Below are 17874 nucleotides of genomic sequence, written 5' to 3'. Positions count from 1 at the left end.
TTGAAAGCACCAAAAATATCCTATCCTTAATAAATAATGAAAAAGAATAGTAAAAAGGAAGTAATGTCAAATCCTCAGGGATTGGATTTGCACAATATCTTGTTCCGTGAAATCCCAGCCAGAATTTTGCCCAAGAAAACCTGCGTTCCTGGAAAAAAATAAGAAAATAGCAAAATTAAAGGTTTGGATCTGGAAACGAAAAATAAAATAAAATAAAAAACAGAATTAAGAATATTGAATCGAAAATTAGAGAAATTAAAAATAGAGTTGAGAGAAAGGAAATTCTTATGGGAGGTTCCAGCCTCTAGTTGTCTCGTTCCACCTTGGGTTCAATCCTCAGCTTTAGATGATCCTTCTCAAACCGAATAAGCCAGTTATAGTAGAAGAGGACGCCTACGACCACCAGCTCCAAGGATTTAGACTTACGATTTAGTGGAACCTGACTCTAGCCAGCAATCGCTTCTGTGGGATCGTCTTATGCTAGATCAACGTTTCTTAATAGCGAATCCCGTGCCATTTTGTCTCTTGGGATTGCCAACCTCTGACGCAATAAGCTAATAAACTGACTGTGCGACCTTCCCAAAACATACAAAGCGACTGCCTTTGCATACGTTGAAAAGCTTACTTCTTAAGGGACATAGACGGAAGCGTCAGCCCCGTAGTGTAGAGAAATGATGAATACTCAGTGAGGAGGCTAAGTACGGACTTTAAGTCTCAAGAACCCTTTTTGAGGAATATCGACAACCTTCGGCTAGATGGGTTTAGTGGCTCATGGTTGTGGTGAAAAAGAAAATAAATAAAATAAAAATGGAGATTTTATTGAAAGGAAATATGAGAAGAACAAAAGCCTAGACTTTTGGGGAGAGAGTGTTTACAGAAAAAGATGGATGCCTTTTGAGGCACTTCACCCCCTATTTATAGTGCTAGGGGAGATAGTCTAATCCTACTTAAACTCCCAAAAGATAAATACATTTAATTAAAGATAAATAAAATAAAATCCTAAAATTAAATAATCCTTAATAATTATCTTAATATTAATTATCCTAATATAATTAAAATAGAGTCTGATAGAATAAAATATATTCATTTCGCATTTCAACCCTTATTTACTCCATGCTTGCACTTTTGGCACCAACTTTTCCTTGTGTCACACATTGGCCCATTTTATCTCTAAATTCACGCTTTTGGCCCTTAATTTTACTTTTGCCTCAAATTTAGTCCCTATGAGATAAAAGATCATAAATAGCTCAAATTAGCAGGATCATACTCAGAATAAATACATAATTAATACGTAAAAATACGTTATTCTAGAGTGTTATCAAATTCCCCCTACTTAGCCCATGCTTGCCCTCAAGTATGGTTCCTATCTTATGTGAAAGTTAGATTCTGCCATAAAAGAAATACCACTCCAAAGTTTTATAAAAATCAGTGAAAAATGCATATGAAAAATAACGAGAACCCTAAGCTTGCTTTAAGTAAAACAGAAAAAGTTTTCCAATTAATACACACAAAAATTAGAATCGACTTGAATTATTTAATGAAAATTAGGTAAATTACCAAACCTACTAAGACACCCTATTTGTTTCCTCCTTTAGTCCTCAAATTATTTTTTTCTTTTTTATTTATTTTGATTTTTATTTATTTATTATTTATATTTTTTATGCTTTAGGAATATACTGAACCTTTTGACGCAAAGAGAGATGACAGCCAAGCACCCACCCCGGTTACACAGCTCAGCAGACTCCTAATTTATTATTATTATTTTATTAAGAACACATTGAACCTTTTGATGCGAAGAGAGATAACAGCCAAGCACCTCACCCTAGTTATTCAGCCCAACATGTTCTTAAAAATTAATTCTGGTTAGCGGAGTTTTACCTAACACGTCACACAACCTTTTGAAGCGAAATAGGATGACAATCCAAGCACTGGTTACTCAGTCAGCCACGTTTTCAAGTTGCACTCATAGCCACGGAAACATTAAGTGACATTTTAATAATAACTTTTTTATGAGGACTTTAGAGAAAAAAACAATCAAGTGTTAAAAATAAGTTTCAGTAATTACCTTAATAGTCATGAACATATTTTATCATGCAAACATATTAAGTGTCCACTTTGTATTAAACTTCATTAATTTTACGAAAAGCAAGATAAAGTTAACTCTATGAATCACAATTATTTTTAGCCTAATAAGAATAAAACAGTGGAGATGGCATCAATTATGGAAAATCCGTAATTTCCTCAGAAAACAAGAATCATGCTTGTAGGTCAAACAGTAGGCAATTCTTGGTAAAAATCTTGGGCATGAAAAGATTCAGGAGATTCTAAAAAAAATATGGACAAAATGGAGCCTCAAGCAGCAACACCAGCCAAAAATAATCACAGCAACAACAATAACAACCAAAATCACAGCAGAAAATTACAGGAATAACGAAGAGTACCCCCTACTAAAAGCACATTGTCCTTAATGTGGACGAAAAGAAATAAATAGGTAGAAAAGTTTAGAAAAACTCCCCGTATTGTTACTGTCGATCACATATGATGGCTGGGGTGCAGAGAAACGACGCCGTCATGCTTAGGTTGGAGGGTTAATTTGTGCTGAGGGGTGGTGCTTAGGTGCAGGGATAAGAGTGGTTGGCTGCAGGAATAGGGTATTTTGGCTTCAAACATTCTGGGCTGGAATAGTATCTAGAATAGAGGCTGTATGGTACCATGGAAAGGGCTGTTTGGTTATATTTTTCTAGATTTTTCCTTTTTCTTTGCATTTTCACTTTGTTTTATCTAAGCAAAAAAAGAGAAATTTATTAATATCCAAATAAGTAATAAATAATAAATAAAATAATAAATAAATAAAGTAAAGAAAATAAAATAATAAATAAATAAATAAATAAAAAAGTAAAAAATAAAAATTGGGTTGCCTCCCAACAAACGCTTGTTTAACGTCGTTAGCTCAATGCCGTTATTGGTTCTATGGTGGTTCCAAATGGATTTTCTCAACCGTGTGGGCTTGAAAATTCTCATAAAATGGCTTCAACCGCTAGCCGTTGACTACGAATCGCTTTCCAGATTCTTCACTCTCTATTTCAATCGCTGCATGTGTGAACACTTCAGTAACAATATAAGGTCTTTGCCATCGTCAACAAAGTTTACTTGGGAATAACTTTAACATGGAATTATAAAGTAAAACTTTTTGTCCTACCAAAAAAAACTTCTGAGCTATTCTCTTATCGTGAAACAACTTTGTCTTGTCTTTATAAATGCGAGCATTCTCGTAGGCATTATTGCGAATTTCTTCTAACTCTTGGATGTCTAATTTTCTTGCCTTTCCTATGGGTTCTAACTCTAAATTTGGTGCCTATATAACAGAAGGTAACAGTTTAGTATTTGGAGATAATAACTCATTAACAAATTCAAATTTATCAAGTTCATAATTATCTCCATAAATTGACTTAAAATTCTCTTCCACTAAAGAGTCAATTATGTCGATACGATTTACGCTCAAGATTTCGCGTGGATGGCTAATGGCATTGTAGACATTAAACTTTACGATCTCTCCATCAAACTCCATCGTGAGAGTTCCACTTCGAACGTCGATTTTAGTACTAGTTGTACTAAAGAACGGTCGACCCAGTAGGAGATCTGAAGATCCAAGAGTCTTATCCTCCTCCATTTTGATCACATAAAAATCTGCAGGGAAAATAAGCTCGTTAACTTTTACCAGAACATCCTCAAGGACTCTTTCTGGATGCACAACAGACTTGTCCGCCAATTGAATGATAACACCTTTTTTTGTCAAAAAACCCGCGTTAAGTGATTCATAAATAGAATATGGCATTACATTTATAAAAGCCCCTAGATCACACATAGCCTTCTTAATTTCCAAATGGCCTATTTGGCATGGTATTACAAACAATCCCCTATCCTTGCATTTTGCTGGCATTTTACGCTGTAACACTGCGGATACATTCTCACCAACATTCACCCTTTCATTACCTGTTAATTTTCGCTTGTTGGTGCAAAGCTCTTTAAGAAATTTAGCATACCACGGTATTTACTTGATGGCATCCAACAGCGGAATGTTGACCTCGACATTTCTAAATTTTTCGAGGATTTTCTTGTCCTCTTTACCACTTCAACGCTAGTTGAATCATTCTAGAAATGGAGGTTGAATTTTAGGCAATGGAGGCTTCAGTCGAACTTGTTCATCTTTCTTGGGTTTTTCCTGGGTGATTTCTTGGCCAAGATTCCTGTCAGGAATCGGTTCAGTACCTTTCTGCCTCGCAACATCACTGCATTCACATTTTGTCTAGGGTTTGGTTCTGTTTGTGATGGCAGCTTCCCTTGAGAGGTCAATTTCTCGATCAATATGGTTAACTCTCTGATGGATGCCTAGATTTTCTATTGGAAATCCTTCGTCTCGTTTTGGAAATTAAGAGTTTGCTGTTGAAAATCAAGAACATTAGTTGTTAACTTATTGACCATGGTTTCTAGAGAATTTCCTGAACCTTGCGGCTGTTGCGGAAATCGATTTTGGTATGTCTGCTTATTTCGTGGGTTGGCTCCATAACATAAGTTAGGATGGTCCATCCACCCTAGGTTGTAGGTATTACTGTAGGGGTTGTATCGCCTTTGTAGCGGCCTAGGAAAATTTCCCACAACTTCCAGATGGGTCATGGTATCATCATACAAACTGGGACATGCATTAGTTGCATAATCAGGTGTAACACATATTCCGCATAACAGGGTTGTCCTCGCTTTTTCTGCAATAAGAGAGTTCATCATATTAGTAAGTATATCAACTTTATCCTCTAAGATTGAATTACTTAGCTGGTGAACCCTTCTAGGGGGTTCAGTATTGGCTCGAAACTGCTGAGAATTTGCAGCCATCGTGGAAATCAAGTCTCTCGCCTGTTGGAGTGTCATGTTGACCAATGCTCCTCCACTAGCGGCGTCTACCATATGCATCTCTATGGGCTTCAAACCTTCGTAAAAGTATTGGAGGAGAGATTGCTCCGTTATACCATGTTGTGGGCAGCTTGCACACAACTTCTTAAACCGCTCCCAATAATCGCAAAAGGACTCAGCTTCTTTTTTTCTTATTCCAACGATCTCTCTTCTTAGCTCAACTGCTCGAGATGCTGGAAAAAACCTATTCAGAGACAAACGAGATAGATTAGCCCATATTGTAATAGATCCAAGGGGTAAATAAAATAACCATTCCTTAGCGGAATTTGCTAGAGAGAAAGGGAAAGCACGCAATTTAATATGATCCTCAGTTACCCCCTGAGATTTCATGCTAAGACAAACCATATGAAACTCTTTCATATGCTTGTGGGGAATTTCATTTTGCAACCCACGAAAAGTTGGCAGTAACTGGATTAGACCTGACTTCAACTCAAAATCAGTATCCATAGTAGGATACGCGATGCATAATGGCAGTTGTGCTGTCAGAGCTTCGGCCAGTTGCCGAATCGTTTGAGCCATTGGTTGGTGTGCTAGATTCGGTTTTCGTTAACCCTAGCATTAAGCACTTCTTCTGGTGAGTCAACTTCTACTTTTTCACTTTCAAGTGTTCTAGTAGGGTTTTCGTTAACCCTGGACTCAGCTTCGTCATCGACTTCGATTTCTGGAGGTGGGTTACTTTAAGTTCCAACCACCGCTGACTACTTTTTTCGTAACTTTGTCTCCCTGCGATTGGCTCTAGCAATCTTCTCAATTTCTGAATCGGGAGCAGATCTGGTCATAAGAAACAAAAAATAAGATTAGTATGTTGCTAGTCCCCGGTAACGGCACCAAAATTTGATGCGGTCATTGAAAGTACCAAAAATATCCTATCCCTAATAAATAACGAAAAAGAATAGTAAAAGGGAAGTAAGGTCAAACCCTCGAGGACTGGATTTGTACAATATCTTGTTCCGTGAAATCCTAGGCAAAATCTTACCCAAGAAAACCTGCGTTCCTAGAAAAAAAATAAGAAAATAACAGAATTAAAGGTTTGGATCTGAAAATGAAAAATAAAATAAAAATAGAATTAAGAATATTGAATCAAAAATTCGAGAAATTAAAAATAGAGTTGAAAGAAAGGAAATTCTTTTGGGAGGTTCCAGCCTCCAGTTGTCTCGTTGTGCCTTGGGTTCAATCCTCGCCTTTAGATGATCCTTCCCAAATCGAATAAGCCAGTTATAGTCGAAGAGGACGCCTACGACCACCAGCTTCAAGGATTTAGACTTACGATTTAGTGGAACCTGACTCTAGCCAACAATCGCTTCTGTGGGATCATCTTATGCTAAAAATAACAGAATTAAGAATATTGAATCGAAAATTTGAGAAATTAAAAATAGAGTTGAGAGAAAGAAAATTCTTATGGGAGGTTCCAGCCTCCAGTTGTCTCGTTCCATCTTAGGTTCAATCCTCGACTTTAGATGATCCTTCCCAAACCGAATAAGCCAGTTATAGTGGAAGAGGACGCCTATGACCACCAACTCCAATGATTTAGACTTACGATTTAGTGAAACCTGACTCTAGCCAACAATCGCTTCTGTGGGATCGTCTTATGCTAGATCAACACTTCTCAATGGTGAATCCCACCCCATTTTGTCTCTTGAGCTCGCCAACCTCTGACGCAGTAAGCTAACGAACCAATCGTGTGACCTTCCCAAAACATACAAAGCGGTCGCCTTTGCATACGTTGAAAAGCTTACTTCTTAAGGGACATAGACGAAAGCGTCAGCTACGTAGTGCAGAGAAATGATGAATACTCGGCGAGGAGGCTAAGTACGGACTCTAATCCTCAAGAACTCTTTTTAAGGAATATCGACAACCTCCGGGTAGATGGGTTTAGTGGGTCATGGTTGTGGTGGAATAGAAAATAAAGAAAATAAAAATGGAGATTTTATTAAAAGGAAATATGAGAACAAAAGCCTAGACTTTTGGGGAGAGAGTGTTTACAGAAAAAGATGGATGCCTTTTAAGTCACTTCACCCCCTATTTATAGTGCTAGGGGAGATAGTCTAATCCTACTTAAACTCCCAAAAGATAAAAACATTTAATTGAAGATAAATAAAGATAAATAAAATAAAATCCTAAAATTAAATAATCCTTAATAATTATCTTAATATTAATTATCCTAATATAATTAAAATAGAGTCTGATAGAATAAAATCTCTTCTTTTTGCACTTCAACCCTTGTTCTCTCCATGCTTGCACTTTTGACACCAACTTTTCCTTGTGACGCACATTGGCCTATTTTATCTCTAAATTCACGCTTTTGGCCTTTAATTTTTCTTTTATCTTAAATTTAGTCCCTATGAAATAAAAGATCATAAATAGCTAAAATTAGCTAGATCATACTCAAAATAAATACATAATTAATAAAGAAAAATGTGTTATTCTAGAGTGTTATCAAATAAACTCATACTTATTCATCACATAAACGAGCAATAAAATTAAAGCCCATAAATGCACATATATACACGAACCAAACTAAATCCAGTCCCAAACACACTTACCGAGGCTTGACCGAGGGTCGGATTACACAGAAACATAAAACAGACAGTTTATGACTCAAAACAAAAATTTTACAAAATAGGGCCACATGGCCGTGTGCTGCGGCCATGTGGGAGCGTCTAGGCCGTGTGGAGGAGACATACGCCCATGTGGCCAAGTTACTAGGTCGTGTGAGTAGCCCGTGTAACTCATTGTCCAAAAGTGCCAAAAATAAAGAGCAGTGGAGACACGGTTGTGTGGAGATCTCACATGCTCGTGTGGCCAGGCCGTGTGGAGATCTCACATGCCCATGTTGCTAGGCCTTGTGGAACCAAAAACCATCGAAAACCCTAATTTCACAATTGCACATGGCTGTGTCGACTGCCCATGTACGGAAGACGCCCGTGTGGTCACTCGTGTGGTGATGAAACCACACCAAAATAGACTAAAATTTGTGTTTTTGACACCGAAATGATCTCCATATGTAACAACTCGTTTTCAATTAAATCAGAACTGTGGTTTCGAGACCAGAAATCCTAGTTCGGAAGGAAAATTATTTTAATATTATTTCATGATCTGCATTATAATAGAAATATCGTATGAAAAATTCGTAAAGAAATTTTTCTGATTACATGTTTAATTTAATATAAAGGACCAAATTGCATAAAGTACAAAAGTTGGATTCTAGTAGCTATAGGTATCAAATAGCTATGGAATTCAAAATTTGAGGTCTTTATATGGTAAATAGACCAATTAGTGGAGTTAGTAGATAAGTGTGATGATTCATCATTGGAAATTTAATAAAAATGACTAAATTGGAAAAAGAAATAATTAAAGATGATAAAAATCTAATATAATCTTATTTCATCATCTTTCCGGATCAAAATGGAATTTGGGTTAGATATGTTTTCTTGTCCCATTTTAGTAATTATTATATTTTTGAGATCGTAATAACTTAATCTAGTTATCTAGGAGATTAATTTGTAAAGTTATCAAAGTGTTAAGGTTTTCAATGGATGAGAATGTATGAATTATGAAGCTTTATGGTAGAAAATGAAAGGTTGTTGATAGAAAAACAACTTTTGTTAAGGGAATTTTGATGAAATTATGATTTAGGGACTAAATTGAAAAGATGTAAAATTCATGGAAAAATTCTAAATTTTATGAAATACATGGGTTGCTATTGTTATATGTAAAAATCAATTAGGCTTGAAATAAGGATTAAATTGCATGAATTTCATTTTTCGAGCCTAAAGACGAAATTATAATTAATCAAAAGTATAGGGGTAAAATGGTAATTTTGCCTAGGATGCGAATTGAATTGATTTTGAATTGTATTAAATTGAGTTAAATTTACTCGTATAGATCCGGATAGACCAAATACGGAGTTAGATCGTAGAAAAAAAAGTATCGGATTAGTAAAATTTTCATACACGAATAATTGTCGAGGTAAGTTCGTGTAACTAAAATGTAAAATTATATGTTTGAATTGAATGTTATGTATGTGTATTGTATAATTTACATGTATGAAAATCGGTCACATATCTGATAATGGCCGATAAGTATTAAATCCCGTTTGAATAAATGAAATTTGACGGATACAAGGTTCCCAAATTGGTTGTGGTCCTGCATATGTTGTGGGCACACCACAGCTCGAGAAAGTGTCCTGTTATTAGCTCTCATGAGCATCCCAATATATGGCCCTCTTAAGCTTCTCGTTATATGGTTCTTGCGAGCTTCCCGTTAATAGCTCTTTAGAGCATCCCGATTGGTTGTGATTCTGCATGTGTTGTAGACACACTACAACTCTTATGAGCGTCCCGATATATGAATCTTCAGAGCTTCTCAATAAAGGCTCTTTCATGAGCTTCCTGATATATGGCTTTTCGGAGCTTCCCGATATTGGCTCGTTTGAACTTCCCGATTATGGCTCTTATGAGCTTCTCTTTATACAGCTCGAATAAGCTTCTCGTTACATGGTTCAAATGAGCTTCCCGTTATATGTCTTAAGAGAGAACTTCCTATTTATGTGCTCGTATGAGCATTCCCGAATATGAATTGACGGATTACAGACACACTACAACTCTTATGAGCGTCTCGATATATGAATCTTCAGAGCTTCTCAATTAAAGGCTCTTTCATGAGCTTCCTGATATATGGCTTTTCGGAGCTTCCCGATATTGGCTCGTTTGAACTTCCCGATTATGGCTCTTATGAGCTTCTCTTTATATAGCTCGAATAAGCTTCTCGTTACATGGTTCAAATGAGCTTCCCGTTATATGTCTTAAGAGAGAACTTCCTATTTATGTGCTCGTATGAGCATTCCCGAATATGAATTGACGGATTACAGATTTGTATACTTTGTGTGTACTACCTGTGTATCCATCGATATTTTGAATGATTCAACAGGCAAAGTTCTGACATGAGATATTATGAAATTGAGACGAATTGTTACATGTATATAAACTTACAATACAAGAATATGATGTATACATGTTTCATGGACACTTGATGTGAAAAGTAAATATATATATGGAAATTGAATATGGATGAGCTCATATATGTTTCTTGATATTTATATGAATTACATGACTAACATACTTGATGAGGATATATGTTAGGACAATTTGCCAAATTGGTTTGAGCATGTTTATTTACTTTCCTTAAATGTAAATGAATGGTAAGTTAATTTCCCGTTATACAAACTTACTAAGCTTTAAAGTTTACTCCATTTATTTCTTCTGTTTTATAGTATTTGGAAGCTCGTAAAGGTTGGAAGCTGGTTAGAGCTACATCACATTATCCTTCAGCTCAATTCAGTATATATAACGAACTAAACTTTTGCTATAATAGCATGTATAGGTTGAATTGGGTCATTGATGGCATATATGTGTTTTGGTTGTAACTAGCCATTGGAATGGCTTCTGTTTGATATGTTTTGGTGAGTATATAAAAGTCTAAATATATATGTGTTTGAAATGAATAAGTGAGTGAAATCATATAGATATATATTGATGAATGGTTAAAATGGTATAGTTAGTTTAAAGATGTTTTATAAGTATTAGGTTAATTTGAGAAAAATAAAGACTTGGTCACATGTATTGATATGTAATGCATGATACTTGGTATTCGTTTGATTTGAATGTATTAAATTGGCTTGTGAATGTGTTAAAGTGTGAATATAGGTGGAAGACAAATTGGGTGAGAAATAAGCTTGGAAATGACCTTATTTTGTCCACATGGGCAGAGGCACGAGCGTGTGTCTCAGCCGTGTGTGACACACGGCCTAGCACAAGGGCGTGTGTTTTGGCAGTGTGTCCCCTATATCTTTAAAATTTCAAAACAGAATGCTCAGAATTGATCACACGGCCTGGTACATGGGCATGTGGCTTGGCCGTGTGACCCTTGCACCTATTTAATGCAAGTCATTATGTTCACCCAGCCTAGCACACGGGCGTCTGACTTGGCCGTGTGACCCAAGTTAGAGAGTTACACGGGTACAGGCACGGGCTAAGGCACGGCCGTGTGCCCCATTTTGAATGCCCACACGGTCTGACCATACCGACGTATGTCCCCTGCAACTTGGAAAAATTTTAAAATTTTGCAAAAAATTCTCTGAGTACCCCGATTTAGTCCTGACTTGTTTTTGATGCATATTTTGGGCCTCGAGGGCTAATTTAAGGGACAATATGATTGTGATCCATTTCTGGTATAAATGTTAAATGTTATGAAATATTTGTACCTAATCTATTTCGGCGACGGATAGGGGTTAGGGGTGTTACACCATCCTTTCGTAACCCATAAATATATCGAAATATGAAAAATATCATGCAATCCATCAATAACTCAACACTTTAAATTAACAATTTCGGAGACATACCTTAAATCAGAATTGCAAACAACAAGGATTAACTGCTTTGCCTCCACAAGACTATTCTGACTCACATCCGATTACACGAAACACACAAGAGTAATCACCTTTGACGAAACAATAGATAACAAGTGCGTAAAATAGAAGAAGTAAGAAAAAAATGAAATTGAAATTTGGAAAGAACAAAAAAAAAAAGAGGAACAATAGGGAAGAAAAAGAAAATTGAAGAAGAACGTGAAACTTTGCTGTTTTTTTTATTTTAAAAAATAACTTCCCCTTTTAAAATAAAATAAAATAGCATAAAAAACATAAATATCAAAAACACTCACAAGGATTCAAACACGAGACCCAGAGATAAGTTAACATGCTCGCAACCACTGAACTAGCAGGCTCATTCTAACATTAAAATGCGAAACTGAACCCAAACATTCAACCCACTCACTGGCCCTAACCATAAACCTCAAAAAATTCTAACCCTAGATTCCGGGATGTTACAAGTGTCAAGTTGTTTGTAATGTTAAACATGTTTAAGAAATAGTTGATTTTGAACACATATGGTGATACTAATTTGCTCATGTTCATAGTTTTGGTATATTGATATACAGATAGGGATGGGTAATTATAATGAGTTTGGTATGCTTAAATCAACTTCTTGTTTTGAATGGATAAGTGATAAGAAATGGTATAAATAGGTGGAATGGTTTGGAATGATTCATGTATCCTTGTTGTGAGTTAGTGCCAAATGTGGCATATTTGTGGATCGGTTAGATGATTATATGTTATGTTTTGGCATGAAATTGATATGTTTTGAACATGTTCAAATGATATCAAATTCATTCTTTGACCTATTTGGATGATTGGTTTGAAGCAAGTACTAAATGGCTAAATTTCACCAAAAACAGGTTTCTCGTTCCGACGTCGATCTTCCCTTGTCGCAACGTTGGCCAACAATTTGTGACGTCTCGATGTCATGACGTGACATACTGTTTGCCGACGTCATGACATAGAGAAAATCTTGTCGCGACATCGGCTCTATAATTTTCAAATTTTTTAATTTGGTCATTGTTTGATTTTGGGTGAACTTTAAAGCTCACATAAGCTCGTATTAAGCTCGAAAAAGGTTTAAATTTGTTTTGAATGACTTTTATAATGACAGATAATGATTTTTGACTTGATTTATCCGTTAAAAATCTGTAACTGCTCTGTTTTGTACTGTAGCATTTTGTAGCTCGGTTCCAACGATCAAGACGGGTTAGGGGTGTTACAGATATGATATAACATTATATAATATAGTAGGAGGACTAACTTTCAAGTGTATGAAGAGTATAGTGACTTAAAACATATTTCAACCAATATAATAATAAACAATACTATATTAGGTATTACTATTACAATATGTGATATAGTATTGTATAATGTAATAATATATTTTAAAACTATTAATATATATATATATATATATATAATTATTAATTGGTCCAAAATCAAATTTGAATATATTGACCGGTTTGCTTGAATTGGCTTGATTTGGGGTTTAGGGTTTTATTCTATAATGGATGATATACTATTACATAATATAATAATATAGTATATAAATATTACTAAAATTGTTAATGCATATATATAACTAATATTATAGATTATAATAAAATATATAGTATTACATAATATTATAATATTTAATCATTAGTACATACATATATATATATACAAACTTTTATATTATGTATTATATGATATGATATAGTATTATATAATATACTAGGAGGGCTAACTTTCAAATATACAAAGAATATAAGGACTTGGAGCATATTTCAATCAATATTATAATAATAATAATAATAATAATAATAATAATAATAATAATAATAATAATAATAATAATAATAATAATACTAATGATAATAAATTTATTATGTATTACTATTATAGTATTACATAATGTGCTAATAATAATCAATTCATATACATATTGGAATAGCTTTGTTTTTCATTGGTGCCAAAAATAGTGGTTTTGAAATTTCGTTCTCCAATGATCAATTCTATAAATATTATTAATTAATATTTACGAGTTAATTTTATTATTATATTGAATTTTGGTTTGACGATTTTGTTAAATCGATAGTTAATTAAGGTATAAGTGTATTGACCCTAAAGTCAGTGGTGTTGAAAAATAAGGTATTAGGACCTCGTTTCCGTAAACTAAGCCCATAAATGTATAAAAATATTTACGGAGTTATTATATAGGTGATTTGAATTTTAGAGAAATAATTTTTCTGAATTAGTGACTAATTATGATGCAAGGACTAAATTGTAAAATAGTAAAAATTAATCTCTATAGATTTTATTTGTTAAAATATTCAACAATGATTAAGTGAAAATTAATCCACTTTGGAATATTAGTGGACAGTGTAGTAGAAGAATTATAGAATAATTTTATAAATTTTAATTAAACTATTATTATATGTATAAAATATAAAGTAAAAGCATGGTCATCTTTTTATTTCTTTCTTCACCACCGTTTACAACAAAAGAAAATGAAGGAAGCCATCGTTTTAGCTTCAAAGAATTCGGCCCTTTGCATGGTAAGAATTTTAAACTCTGTTTTTCGTAAATTTTATATATTTGAGATTGTGTAAGGTTGATTTAATTAATTCATATTTCATTTTTGAAATTGTTAAATTTTATAAATGATGTCATTGGTGAATTCTTGGAGTTTTAATGTTAAATTTTATTTTTATTTAGCTTAGAAATGAAAAAGGATTGGTTTGTAAAGTTTAATAGCTAGATTTTGGACATAGGGATTAAATTGCAAGAATTTTAAAATTTATATTAAATTTCTATAATTATAGATAATAGAGGGTTATAGAAGGATGACATTGAAATCTAATTGGAAAATGAAGCTTAAATGTGAAATATATAACTATTTGGTTTTAAGAACTAAATTGAATAAAATGTAAAATGTAGGAAACTTTCAAAAATGAAATTGAACTGACTTATGATTACACTAAACTATTAAAAGATGTTTATAATTGATAAGTTTTAATGAATTATTATAGATAGAGATTTGAATCAACAGGAAGATAATTGAAGAAAAGGTAAAATTGTAGATTAGTCCTTAACGTTTCATTTTTTTCTATCGGGTTAGTTCATATGAGACTTACTTTATTAATTCATGTTATGTTTGTATTATATTGTTTTACTTTTTAGTTCGAATTGTTAGGTAAATAATGTCTTTTGGCATCAAAGGGACTAAATTGTAAACATGAAATAAATAACTAATATGAATAGATACATGATAATGATTAAATGTGAAATTGGCATATGATTGAGTAGGATGTATATGATGATGTTACAGGGTTAAAAATGTATATGGATTGATATTTGAAGTGTGAAAAGTGATTATACGGTTTCAGAGTTTGTAATGATATAGAACTGATAATGATACCAGTTGAACTTAGTAAACGATTTTGTTACGAATGACACGCCATTAAGGTTCAAAAAGAAATTGGGTGTTGGTCAAGGATTTCTTTATCGGTGGTTGAGATCCAGCGTGTGTTGCAGATTCTCGACAGCTTAACAGCTTGTGTGAGTGAATTCAAACATCAAAGCTTGTGTAAGAAAATCAAATTATTCTTTATTGAGGGCCAAGATTTAGCACATGTTGCAGATTATCGACAGGTTGAGTGAGTAGCATGAAATAAAGCTTGTATAAGTAAACCAACTCTACAGTTTGTGGAAATAAATTAGTCCCGTGTTTCCAAATTTAAATTGTTATAGTTCTTCAGACAAAAAATTAAAATTAAATGGTAACAAAATAATTGAATGTGAATTCCATTGATGTGTTGTAGTATCGAACAAGGTTGAAAGATCAAATATGAATTGAATTCTTACGTTGCAAATCGAACACGATTGGAATATGATGTGAATAAGAATATGACTATATATGTTTAAGAATTGGATATGATTTTAGATGTCATATATTATGCTATATTAATTGTTGAACAGATATATGTGATTTGCATTATAAGTGTCTGATGTGAAGCAAACTAACTTATTAGTTGTTCTGTTGAAATGATTATATATAAATAAGGATGCCAAAGATATGTCATGTTGTGCCTTGGTGTTTCAATTACTTAAATTGTTATAATGACAAGATAAAGTTAAGTTAATTTATTATGAACTTACTAAGCATTTGATATGCTTACTCTGTCTCGTTTTCTGTTTCTATAGTGGTCATTTTGCAGAATGTGTCGATCAGATTGCCTCGGGGCTCACACTATCCAACTTTTGATTTTGTAGACTTTTAAATGATCTGGACTCAGTTATATGGCATGTATATAAGAGTTGTGTTGTGTATATGCTAATTTTGAATGTTCTTGAGTTTGAATATTGAATATGCTTCATTTTGGAACTTAAACAATGTTTGAAAGTGAGTGGTTATAGGTTATGTATATAAATATGCATATTGGTAACATGTTTAGCTATATTTTGAAATATATGAATAACCGAAGTGAGAATGAAATAGTTTGGTTAAATGATACAATTGAGGGGTATTAAATGCTTGAATAGTTAATGGTTTCATAGGTTGTTATGCTTTAGCAAAATGTCTAATTGATGCGCTATGGCTTGGATGATCTTGTGAATGGTTAAATGGATGCCTTGGTATATGTTTCGGATTGGTTTTGTGCAAGTTTAAGTGAGCATTTATGCACCAAATGAGCTATTGGTTTGGCTTGACACGAAATATGTACCAAATGACCAAAATTTACCATAAATAGGGTTCTCGTCATGACGTGGAATATCCCTCGTTGCAACGTCAACCGTCAGTTTGTGAAGTCACAACATCATGTGGTCCAACTTTATGACGTGTCACATCTCAAAAACCAGGTTAATAGAAATTGAGTTAGTAAACCAAGAGTGGTCACATCCTGTTTTTGAATTAAAGTTGTAAGAATCATGTCAAGTAATTAATATGTTGTAGTGGCTAAGTGTTAGTTATGTGTGCCTAAGGTCCTATGTTTAAATGTCTTCCCTTTCCAACCCTTAACTTAGAACATCTGACATATCTTTAAATTCCGGGTAATTGTTGGTAAGAATGAGCTTGTTGGTTCAGAGGTAAGGATTCAACTTACCCAAAGGTCTTGTGTTTGAATCCTGCATGCGCATAGCGAAAATATTTTTTTGTTTCCCTAGTCTGTACTGTACAGGAGGTTGGAGTTGAGTTGAATTTGAACTCTGAGAAAAATCTGATAGGATAACTAATCGGTTTTAGTGGGGGGTTGTAGGTAGTTTTGATTTAAAATTCTTTTTGAAATTATCCCAAAAATCTCTCCTCAAAATTTCCCACTACTGTCGTCCATCTTCCCACTCTCACGTCTTTCATTCTCCCACTTTTTCTCTTTTCCCAATTTTGTTTCCAATTTACCTGTTTATTGAGTTTTTCTTCTCTGACACCATTCCTTTCATTTTTCTTTCTCTTTTGCGCACATTACCATTATTTTCCCCATTGGAGAACTCTAGTGAATTTTTTTTTCCTTACTTTGATTCATCATTGTTTTCGCCTTGCTACGGTTATTGACACTTTATTTTTGTATGGTGTTGTCGGTGCTGTTGTGTCATCTTTGGTGTTGGGTATCGTATGCTCTTTTCCTTCCTCATTGTTTGTTATGAACTGTTATTTCATCCGAAGGATGGATGGTTTTATTTAAGTCTATAACTTCGGTTGTAATCGGTTGTAGGATATATTGTAGGTGAAGGTTGTATGTCATTTACTCCTTCGGTGAATAGTGAGCTTGAGTATCTACTTCTTCAATCGTGGTAAGTGACTAAATGCCCTGTAGGGGCTGATTTGTGTTGTGTAAAGGTCGATTGCATTTTTCTTCACTTATGGTTGAATTAGTTTTTGAATTTTCTGTACCATTGTTAATTAGTTCATTCTGGATGCTTTTTTAGGGTCTGGAATGATGTTGTTGCATCACTATTCAGAAACGATCAGGTGTGTGCCTTAAATTCTGAAAAACAGTGAATAGTGCGAAGCCGAAAAGAGCACCAAGAACGCTATTAATTTTTGAAATCCTTCAACTTGTGGGTTTTTTTGGATTTATTATTAAACTTTCGTTTTTCCTTCAACCAAGGTAATGTTTTGTTTTCCTAATAGCTTTTGATGAAGTCTAGCTATCGAAATCGAGTTTTTATCTATTGAATCAAAGGTTTTGTGTAAATGTTGAAATTTAGGGTGTTAATGGTGAAATTCGGGATTTTGAATTAAATTAATGTTTCAAAGTGTTTTTCAACTCGTTTTGATGTCTTTAAAAGTTTTTAAGGTTTTGTTAAGTTTTCATAATAAATGGCCATTGCACATTGAAATTTCAGAACCATGATTTTTAGTAGTTTAGTGTGATTTGAAGGTTGAGAATCATTCTTAGGTAAATAATTAGATGATTGGAATCAATTTTAAGTATAGGGAACGAGTAGGAATTGAGATTTTTTGCGTTTTGGCTAAGCTAGTTGAAAAT

At 33.8% G+C, this 17874-nt stretch overlaps 1 protein-coding gene and 1 non-coding gene across 2 annotated transcripts; one reads left to right on the top strand and one right to left on the bottom strand.

Annotated features, from left to right (window-relative positions):
* Positions 1-4398: 4398 nt before the first annotated feature.
* On the bottom strand, positions 4399-5484 carry LOC105795659 (uncharacterized). Its single transcript, XM_012625339.1, has one exon. It carries the CDS (start codon positions 5482-5484, stop codon positions 4399-4401), a length of 1086 nt encoding a protein of 361 aa, XP_012480793.1.
* On the top strand, positions 5018-5124 carry LOC128040273 (small nucleolar RNA R71). The gene has a single exon (XR_008194929.1). It is a non-coding gene; the product is annotated as a small nucleolar RNA R71 (small nucleolar RNA).
* Positions 5485-17874: the final 12390 nt, after the last annotated feature.

Source organism: Gossypium raimondii, chromosome 3 (assembly GCF_025698545.1).
Source record: "Gossypium raimondii isolate GPD5lz chromosome 3, ASM2569854v1, whole genome shotgun sequence".
NCBI classification, from domain to species: Eukaryota; Viridiplantae; Streptophyta; class Magnoliopsida; order Malvales; family Malvaceae; genus Gossypium; species Gossypium raimondii.
Note: the sequence above shows the minus strand (reverse complement) of the source record. Positions and strands in the feature narration are given on the sequence as shown.